This window comes from Alnus glutinosa, chromosome 2, assembly GCF_958979055.1.
Source record: "Alnus glutinosa chromosome 2, dhAlnGlut1.1, whole genome shotgun sequence".
In the NCBI taxonomy this organism is placed as follows: domain Eukaryota; kingdom Viridiplantae; phylum Streptophyta; class Magnoliopsida; order Fagales; family Betulaceae; genus Alnus; species Alnus glutinosa.
In genome coordinates this window covers 27,405,871-27,417,265 of record NC_084887.1, presented here as the reverse complement: position 1 = coordinate 27,417,265, position 11,395 = coordinate 27,405,871, and the positions used below count along the sequence as shown (strand labels likewise).

General features: G+C 37.4%; 1 protein-coding gene and 1 pseudogene across 1 annotated transcript; both read left to right on the top strand.

Annotated features, from left to right (window-relative positions):
• Positions 1-752: 752 nt before the first annotated feature.
• LOC133859133 (2-methylpropanoate--CoA ligase CCL4-like) lies at positions 753-2,610 on the top strand. Its single transcript, XM_062294450.1, has one exon. It carries the CDS (start codon positions 794-796, stop codon positions 2,462-2,464), a length of 1,671 nt encoding a protein of 556 aa, XP_062150434.1. The 5' UTR covers positions 753-793; the 3' UTR covers positions 2,465-2,610.
• A 3,978-nt stretch (positions 2,611-6,588) lies between these two features.
• LOC133860435 (probable LRR receptor-like serine/threonine-protein kinase At1g06840) lies at positions 6,589-10,606 on the top strand (annotated as a pseudogene).
• The last annotated feature ends 789 nt before the right edge of the window (positions 10,607-11,395 follow it).

Genomic DNA, 11,395 nt, shown 5'->3' with positions numbered 1-11,395 from the left:
ATTTAATCCTTCTTTTAATCACTGATTGGTTTCTAAGAATACTCTGGACCAGGAAATAGAAAGTTTTAATCTTGGTTGTTAAAATATATTATTATCTTTCCTATTAGGATTGTTATAATATATTATTGCATTTCCTATTAGAATTTATTTCCTACCTTAATTATTTTTTGGTGAGTGTTGCATAGAGGTGGCCATGGTGGTCTAGGCGAAGAAGAAGAACTAACGGCCATTGTTGGTTTGGACGAAGAAAAAACGGCCATGGTGGGTTTGGCCGAAGAAAAGAAGAAGAAAAGAGATGAGGCAAACGTGAGAAGAGAGAGAGAGAGAGAGTTTTTTTTTTTAACATTATAAAATAAGATGGGAAGTGAACAGTATTTTTCTGTGCATCGGAAAGTACTGTTCACTTATTTTAGAAAAGCTGCGGTGAGGTGATTTTTATGATTTTTTTAAATTTTTTTTTAAAATTTAGAGAACAAAACTCTTGTTGAGAAGTTGATAAGAATACTCTAAAAATAATATATTTCAGCAAATGAAAGAGCGATAAGTAAGGGCGCAAAAGATAATATAAGATCCTTATCACATGGCACACATTAATCAGGTGTTCAGCAATTCCACATGAATAATTAATGATATAGTTAAAAGCAGGCATCTGGCAAAAAATTAAAAAAACATGTTGAAACTTGAAAGCATGCAGAACGAAAAGACAAAATAGTATGCCAACATATATACTCTCTCTCCCTTTGAAACACACATAAACACATGATACACACGGGGAGAGAGAGAGAAGACAGAGATGGAAGAGTTGAAACCAAGGTCTGCAAATTCATCCCCTCTTACTCCACTGGGCTTCTTGGAAAGAGCAGCCACTGTCTACGGTGATCGCCATTCCATTGCCTACGGCGACACCACCTACACGTGGTCTCAGACACACCGTCGATGCCTCCAAGTAGCCTCAGCAATCTCGTCGCTCGGCATCAAGCAGGGCCACGTGGTGTCCGTTCTGGCCCCCAACGTACCCGCCGTGTACGAGCTCCACTTCGCCGTACCCATGGCCGGCGCTATTCTCAACACCATCAACGCCCGTCTTGACGCGCGCATGGTTTCTATCCTCCTCCGTCACAGCAAATCAAAGCTCGTCTTCGTTGACTGCCTCTCGCGCTCTCTCGTCAATGAAGCCTTAACTTTTTTCCCACCACACGTCCAACGCCCACTTCTCATCCTCATCACGGATGATGAGGTCCCATTGGCACCGTCATCATCAGCCGTGCATTTCTATGACACTTACGAAGGTGTGGTGGAGAAAGGAGATCCCGAGTTCAACTGGGTCCGGCCGGACAGCGAGTGGGACCCCATGATATTGAACTACACATCCGGTACAACGTCCTCTCCCAAAGGTGTTGTGCACTGCCACAGGGGATTATTCATCGTAGCCCTTAATTCCCTTGTAGACTGGTCGGTACCAAACCAGCCCGTTTACCTGTGGACCCTGCCCATGTTTCACGCCAATGGCTGGTGCTTCCCTTGGGGCATGGCAGCCGTTGGTGGAACCAACGTCTGCCTCCGTAGATTCGACGCGCCCACAATCTACCGTCTGATCGAAAAACACGGTGTGACTCACATGTGCGGCGCACCCGTCGTGCTCAACATGCTATCAAACTCTCCTAACAGCCAACCGCTCAGAAACCCGGTTCATATTCTCACCGCCGGGGCGCCACCACCGGCGAGCATACTGCTTAGAGCCGAGTCACTGGGTTTCGTAGTGAGTCACGGGTACGGGATGACTGAAACGGGTGGTACTGTGCTGTCATGCGCGTGGAAAGGAGAGTGGAACAGGTTTCCCGCTTCGGAGAGAGCCAGGCTGAAGGCAAGACAAGGAGTGAGAACAATTGGGATGACTGAAGTGGACGTGGTGGACACGGAGTCAGGAGCGCCTGTGAAACGGGACGGGTCGACACTGGGTGAACTTGTACTGAGAGGGGCGTGCTTGATGCTGGGTTATCTCAAAGACCCCGAGGGGACCTCCAAGAGCATGAGAGACGACGGTTGGTTTTACACAGGGGATGTGGCGGTGATGCACCCAGATGGGTATGTGGAGATCAGAGATCGATCGAAGGACGTGATCATAAGCGGCGGAGAGAACTTGAGCAGTGTGGAAGTGGAGTCGGTGCTGTATGCGCATCCGTCGGTGAACGAGGCGGCGGTGGTGGCTCGGCCTGATGAGTTCTGGGGCGAGACGCCTTGTGCGTTTGTGAGCTTAAAGGTGGTCGGTACGTCGACTGGGAATGGGACGCCAACTGAGAAGGAGATTATGGAATTTTGTAGAGCAAAGTTGCCGCACTACATGGTGCCCAAGACGGTGGTCTTCAAGGATGAACTGCCCAAGACGTCTACCGGTAAGGTTCAAAAGTTTGTGCTCAGAGAGATTGCCAAGGCCATGGGATCATCAAGAGCGAGTCGAATGTAATACTGTAGTCTAATCTGTTGTTTGAGTCGACTCATTTTATCATCGTCATGAAATGTTGCATGTCGACGTATTGCTCTTCTTAATTAAATTCTAGACCACGTTACCGTCCGGTGAAGATGATTGAAATAAATTTGCTTTTAGTATTAGTCGAAAGTGATTGATATAATATAAATTAAAAATAGTTTATATGGGAAAATGAAAAGAAAAAATTGTATTGTAATTTTTTATTTATTTAAATGCTAGTAAAAAAAGTAATTGATGTGATATAAAAAATAAAGTTAATTAAAAATCAAAATAGTAGAAATTGTTTAGGCCCAAAACATAGCTCATATGTATTATTCTCACAACCGGAGGCCTGGAGGGTTTGGAATTGCTCCTGTTGCATTGCAAGTCTGTATAGGGCTTTGTTGTCTCAATGTACAAGATACCATTCATAGTAAGGCTAATGATATTTGTACACGCATTGTGTAAGACTCATACACGTTAAATTGATCTATCTCACATGCATGAGTTCCATATACAATATGAATGTGTACACACAATGTGTGTATAAATGAATAACACATCTCTAATAGTAAAGTTCATGTCAGGAGTTGTAAAAGTTGATTCTCTTTCTCTTTCTTTCTTTTTTTTTAAAAAAAATTTTTAATTTTATTTTATGAAAAATGATTGTTTTACATTTTGTATTTAGATCGATTCAAGTATTCCTTTCAATAGTTGATTTTAAAAAGACACTAGCTAACATGTAACAGGTTTGTTTTTTATTCGGAAAAAAAATAAAATTGTATTCTTATCTGTCAAAAGCAAATACCCTATAATCAATTAATAGTGAATTGTATAACATTTCTGTCACGCCCCCGTTTTGGGATATAAGGGAAACGTGAGTTTAAGTGCTAAAAACAAACATTTTAAATAAAAGCGTGCATTTACAACTAAAAATTTAAAACTTCTACTCTCTTAAACCTTTCTATTTATAAATCTATACAAAATCATGAACTCCAAAAGGAACAAATCATACTATACAATATTAGGGTTTGGCTGGTTCATCACGAACAATCGCTCTCAGCGAGGTCTACGCCCTTACAAGAAAAAGACTTCATCTTACGATTGTCATCTGGAGAGGGGTGGAGGAAGAAGGGGTGAGTTCGACAACTCAGTAAGGAAAATACAACACCAGGGGAAATAAAACATGCTATAAACCTTTATGCCATAATCTTTAGTCATTTTCATAATGACAGATTTATTCTACTCACTGTTTAGAATTAATTTCACATATGATGAATTGCATAATGTAAATTGATTTATAACTTAAACCAATAGTATGTTGATCTTAATTTATTTTAGATGAATTAAGTGTTTTTGAGTATATTAAAGTTTACGATGATGTTTAAAAGTATGAATATGATATGTGATTTTAGATTGAGTATAAGTTCAAGATTCAAGTTATGAATAGTTGTCTGGGAAGTGATATGCTAGGCTGTTTATGTTTTATAAGAAAACACATATTTAAGCATGATTCATAAATGAAATGTATTGTTTTAGGACAGGTGGAATAACATTTGAACAATTAAAAAGAATTTGTAGAATATGAATAATGATATAAGAATGACAGTTTATAAATGAGAATGACAGTTTATTATGATCCAGTATATTCTTTTTATCAGTTTTCTCTTTAATCCTTTCTCCGTGGTTTAACCTCTTATAGACTCTACACCGCCAATTCCCGTGAGCGGCGCACGTTGGCTTTGTCCAAAGGACCTATAGACTCAGCCTGTCGTCACAGAGAAGAGTCGCCGGGTTGGGGGTCTTCCCTAGGTGAAGGCCAACCTCGGATGGTAGCACACACCGACTTGCGGTATGCTTGCCATGCTACCCTATGGGTACCAATCCTAACTGTAGTAGTGCCTCAAGGTTAAACAATTACTGCACATGAACGTTTTCTGTAATACTGTAGGCTCTGCTTTATCTGTAAACTTTATTTCAAAACTGTAAGAGCCACTTTTATAACTGTAGTCATGTGCAGAATTTAACTTTAGATTCTCTTTTCTTTCAAAACTGTATTCATAAATAGAGTCATTTATTTTGGAATGCTCTATAGTCATAACTTTCAAATGCTCTCTTTTTCATCCTTGCATATTTCACAACTTTGAAATGCTCTCAATTATGACTGTAATTATGCATAAATCATAACTTTAAAATATGCTCTTAATCATATCTGTGAGTATGCATAATTCATAATTTTAAAATGCTCTTAGTCTTAACTATAATTATGCATAAATCATAATTCTTAAAAATGCTCTTAACCAAAACTGTGATTTATGCTCAAAATTCTTAAACAATATCATATGAGTAATAAAGCTTGGCATTAAAAATCTCATGAGCAACGCTTTGTAAAAATTCCCCAACACTTTTTCAAAAGATTTATAATAAAATCTTGTTGGGGGTTTTTCGGTGTTGTATCCCCTTACCTGGACTTTCCATTAGCATCGAGATCGAGCTTTTACCTAAATAAATTGAAAGAATAAGCTTAGAAGAATATTCTAAAATTTGAAGTCTACAACTTAATAAAAATAAACATAACACGCAACCAGAGATTTTCCAAATTGCACAGTCTGCCAACAACCTTAAATCCGCATTATTACCTAGAGACTAAACTACCAACAATCGTGACCCACTCGTTCCCAATCACAGGATATCTTCCAAAAATGGCAATCCCCTCTTGAAAACCATATCCTTGGTCCAAGAGTTCATGACGCAAACATAATCCTTATTACACTTAGCTTCAACCGAATTAGGAAACACGTCCAATATTGAATTAACCAAACAGCTAAACATCATCTATAAACTAGAACACCCAAAGCATGTCTCATATCACTAACACCTATTCATAATCAAAGAACCATATAGTAAAGCATGGTTTAGCCAAACAATAATAATTCACTTAACCAAACACACCTACACTAAACCAAATAATGCCTCATATCATAACTAATCTACCACAAAAGTCCCCCAGGAACTTAATTTCAGTTAGCAATCCATTATGACCAAATTTAACCCATTCCAATACAACACAATATATATATAAATCTCACTTAATTATCTAGCCCAATACCTCCAAATAATATTCCAATATCTATTCATTTTAAACAACCCAAAACAAATCTCCGAAACACAATATGGCCAACATGAAAGATCTATTCTTTAAAATTCATCACTGATCCGGTTACTAACATACAATTACACTTAAATATTCATTCAGTTATTCTAACCTCAAAATCAGAATACCCATCACCAAATAATAGTATTTCAGCCAAGATCAACAAACAGGAACCACAATACTCAATACCACTAAAACAGAGACCCAACTCAAGATTATCAATGCATAACCTTCACTGAATCGGTCTAAATAGGAAACTAAACCAAACCTACAAATCAGTCCATCACAGTCAACAACAGAAACAATTTTAACTTCAAAACCACTTGGCCAAAATCACAATAAGCCCAAATACACACACAGAAAATCCTCCACAGTTTAACATACCCGCTGAGATTTCTCAGCACTCAAAACAGAGGATCTCCACTACTCAACTCCAGCAACCGGATAAGGACAGAAAACACAGCAAACCCAAAGTCAGGGCATGGCCGAACACCTCCCTTACAAAACCAAATTCATCAAACAAGATCACAGCTCCCAAATCAGTAAACAGCCCACACAAAACCCATATCTAAAATCCATAAAATCCAACTCAACCAAAACCACTCACACACGGCCAACATCACAGAACCCATATTCGGCCAGCACAAAAACAGGGATTCCAATTTTAGTTCTACCCAGTTCTTCCAAGAACTACCAAACAACACGAATCCAACAAAACTCAATCATCAAACGTAAATCATTTCCCAAAATAAATCAAAGTGGATTATAGGAATTTACCTTAGAAATTTCACATAAAATTCACTAGGAATTGCCGGAAATTCCTCACTGAACCGCCGGAAGAACAGGCTTGGGTCGCCGGAAAATCGCCAGCGTTGGCCACCATCGATCGGGTCTTCTTCGGTTTTGCTGGGTCGGTCGGGTTTTGCACTTACGGGTCACGAATTCTGGGTTACGGGTCACGGCCTTGATGGGTTCGGGGTTACGGGTTCGTCGGAAACTGGTACTAGGTCCGCCGGATTCCCGGCCAGAACCGCCGGAATTCACTCCCAGCTCAACCGGCCAACGATCCACCGGAAATCACGCCACTACTCGCCGGAAATCGGGTCTGGGTCCGTCGGGTCCTCTGGCTCCACCTGAAGCTCGGCCTCCGGTTGGGTCTTCTCCGGCTTCTCCCGGACTCAGCTTCGGTTTCTCTCCCTCTCTCGGTCAATGTCTCTTCTCTCTCTCTGATTCTCTCTCGGCATCTCACTCTCTCGCTTCGAGCTCTCTTCTCTTTCTCCCGTTCTCACTCTCTCGTCTTTCTGGTCTCTCTCTCTGTGAGTCTCTGTGCTCGAGAAGCACAAAGAAGAAAGAAGAAACGAAGAACAGAAGAAGAAAGAAAAAAAAATAATGAAGAAAGGAGAAGTTGACGAAAAGAAAGAAGAGAAGGATTATTAAAGGAAAAGATCAACTTGCCGTGCAAGTTCTTCTTTCTTTTTCTTTTTTTTTCTTCTTTTTTTTTTTTAACTAAGGTTAATTTATCCTAGTTAGATTAACCTAAGTTAATCTTTAAAAAAAATCTAGTCAACCCATAGTTAACTATTATCTAGTTAAATTAACTAGAGTTACTTTTTAACAAAAACTAATTAATAAACATAGGTATTTTTATTTGTTTTAAAAAAAATATGTTGTCTAATAAAAAATTTGGGGTATTACACTCCAGCTCTCTCTTCCTGGTACTGGAATCTTGCTGCTCTATCATCTTGAAAACTGTAACCCATATCTTGCAGCTTGCGTTTTCCTGGAAAGTGCTTTGATACCAATTTGTAACACACCCGAATGTTACTTAAGGATATTTCTTGTAATTTTCTATAAAGAACAATGGATTCAATGGATGAAGGTTGTATTGAAAATCAATGGAAATGGAGAATTACAAGTATGATCTGATTCGAGGTAGATCGGACCTCCCATTATCACTAATCTAATTGCTAAGCTATTCAAGAACTAATCACTAAAGCTAATACAAGATCGTAACAATTTTCATTAGTATTCTATTACAGGAAGCAACCTTTTATACCATTCTCCTCAGCCCAAACTAACTAACTAAATTGTAATAGTCAGCCCAATTGCTTAGCCCAATTGCAGTAACCAATCCAACTACTGGCAGCCCATGTCCAACTACACATAAACCTGTTACACAAACCATCTCTAAGTTGAAGAACAACCAGTTATCCACTATGTTAACATTATTGACTTATAAGATGATACATACATGTATATATATACACACATATAAAATAAAATATTCTGATAATAGATACATATATATTAGAAGTATTTGAACTAGGCTAATTCAGCTGACTTGAGCACATCCTAAACCTAAATTTAACCTACAATCTCTGAACAAGCTAAGCCAGCCAAAGCTCAAATGAAGCTTGGCCAAATATCTTATGGGCTTCAAACTATCTCAGCCAATTGAGTGTCCTGATCATGATATCGCTATAGATTTTATTGTTTTAGTTTTTAGTTGTTGGTAAAAAACAGAAGATGTATAAATGCTTGCTATTATTTTGTTCAATGATTAAGAGCTTCTACCTGAAATATCTAAAATTTGGAAGTATGAATGGGAAGATAGACACATAAATGTATTGATTATTTTAAAACAAATAGGAACAACATCTTTATACCTTTCATCATTAACATTGGACCTGTATTTAATATGCAGTGTCTAAGGCCTCAAACAATTTCACTTATAGAGAAATGGCTATGGCTACAAACAATTTTAACAGTTCCACTCGATCAGGTTGGCCAAGGAGGGTATGGAAAGGTTTATAAAGGCATTCTAGCTGATGGTACAGTTGTGGCCGTGAAATGTGCACAAGAGGGATCCTTATAGGGTGAAAAGGAGATCTTAACAGAGATAGAACTGTTATCAAGGTTACATCATCAAAACCTAATATCTTTGATTGGATATTGTGATGAAGAAGGTGAACATGTGCCTTTTCTTATCCTAATTCAATATATGGAAAAAGAAAATAAATAGAAGATTCGATTATCCATCAATCTTATTGCTTAATAGATGAAGAGATGATTCTTATCTACTTGGGAAGTTGCTTCCATAAGGACCAAAGATTATGAATGCTGTAAGAGCAAGAAAATTGAAGATGTAATATCACATATATATCTGCTTTGAATAATAGCGAACAATAGAAGAAATCAAACTCAATCTAAGGACATTGCATATGAAAAACATATAGTTATTCATAAATTAAGGATTATTTGATTCTGAAATTGCATAAAAAACTTAAATGTCTCCTTTCACTGTGAACTTGGGAGAATAGTGTTCTTCATTTCCTTTTTAATGAGCAGTGCTTTTCTCCTGCAAAATCATTTGACTTTCATGCCACAGATCGGTTTTTCTGCTCTCTATTGCTCAATTTTGCTTCAGAAAAGCTTCATGTGAGTATTGTTGTGTGCGCAGATGTTGGTTTACGAGTTTATGCCATGTCGTACTCTAAGGGATCAGCTTTTTGGTACACCTTTATTCATCCTTAAGTCTTACCTTTCATTGATCTCATTGTAGGGTTTTTATTTTATTTTATTTTTTTTCGAGTGTTCTTCATTGCATATGAATGCAAATAAAAAACTGTAATCTATACTTTGCAATGGTACACTTCCCCAATTTCTACATTCCATTTTAATGAGTGTATTGGTGGTAATAATACAGCCAAGTCTAAAGAGGCTCTGAGTTTCGATATGAGATTAGGAATTTCCTTGGGATCAGCTAAGGGCATCCTCTACTTACATACAGAAGCTAATCCTCCGATATTTCACCGAGATATCAAGGCGAGCAACATATTATTGGACTTCAACTATACAGCAAAAGTTGCTGATTTTGGACTTTCGCGACTTGCCCCAGTTTCTATTGAAGGGGTTGTGCCTGCTCATGTATTAACTGTTGTGAAGGGGACTCCGATAAGACTCTTATAATTGATATTTGCCTACAAGAATTATAAATTTTACATGATTTTAAATTATAAGTTCATATATAGATTTTTTTTTTCTTTCTATTTCAAAATAAAAGAAAAGAAGCTCAGACTTCAAGAAATGGACCTAACGGTATGTTGTAGGAGATGCAAGTAACTGATGTAATTCTCTATGTTAACCTTGCAGGGTTACCTAGATCCGGAATACTTCTTAATTCATCAATTGACCAACAAAATTAAGTGATGTTTATAGTCTTGGTGTTGTATTTCTAGAACTCCTCACTGGGATGCATCCAATCTCACATGGCAAAAACATTGTTAGAGAGGTAAAACCTTTGTCTTGAATTCAGCAGGAGCCTCCCATTGGGATGAGCCAAAATAGGAACTCTTTGCCTTCAGCCTATATCTTTTTTATAACATTTAAGACCGCTTTGTCATATTGTTCATCTATTTTTGATCCTTCAGATACATTGGCTGAAATTTTGTCTAATATGATACTCTCTTGTAGTTTTTAACGCTAGTCATCTATTTCAGGTTAATATGGCGTATCAATCTGGTATGATCTTTGGGGTTATTGATGGGCAAATGGGTTCTTATCCTTCTGACTGTGTGTTGCCAAGATAAGACAGATGCACGGCCTTCAATGGCGGAGGCGGTCCGAGAACTTGAAAATATATGGGTTATAATGCCTGAGTCTGACATCAGAAAGGCAGATCCAATGGTCACTGATGTTGCAAAGGATATGACTCCGCCGTCATCATCTTCCAATGTGAAGAATCCTTTTGTGTCGATGGATTTATCAGGCAGCAACCTTGATAGTGGAGTCGTCCCAACGATCATGCCTAGATAGAAAACATTCAGGGATAATTGGTTGATTTTGCCGCTTCTTGAAAACTTTGAACTGGGAAATTTTTCCTTATGATCTTGGTTTCTTATTTTGTGTATAATCTCTCTCACTCTCAGTTGTTACACTTTCTGATTTGTGGAAAATTTATAGTTATAACAGTAGATTGTATGACATTGTTGATATACAAATTAAGATTGTACTTTAAAGTAAGCGGAATTTTTGATAGAGAAGTACGATTAATAGGAAGCATAAAACTAATAATAAAAGTTTACGGAGACTATGAGACTACGAAGAAAAAGATTTGATTGAAGTGCTGTTCTTGACATATGGCTTTATATACACATTGAAATAGGATGAGAACTGGTTCTAATTACAGTGCCGTGTTGTTGTGAAGGGATATACACACACACACATTTGAACAGTACGTTTGTTTATAATTAAGTTGATAGTGTTGCTTGTTATAGGGTTTGCTTAGCTTAAATATCTCTGCCTCAGAGAGAGTTAGGCTTGCCGCTAGCCAAATTTGGTTAGTGATGTCTTTTGAGTTAGAGTAATGTTAAAAATCATATTTTTATCTTATAATGCTAACGTGACAGTTTCAATTAAAACATTCTAAACTGCCACATCCTATAAAGCTTATGGGACAAGGTCTAATAGCCATCCGCTTTTTTTTTTTTTTTTTTTTTTTCAAAGAAAAATAAAAAATTAATGAGTAATAGACCTTTACCATGCCAACTTTATAAAATATTTTGTGTAATATGTAACCCACTAAACAAAATGAAAATAAAATGAAAATGTAGTATTTTACAAGTCTTTAGGGATATATAAACTTAGCAAGTTATGATTAAGTTAAAATTTATTTCTATAATCTTATACTTATATTTCAAGACAACTTATATCAATTATAACTCCTTGTTTTTTTTCTTGAGATAAACCTTGTTTTTCTTTCACGTGCTTATGAA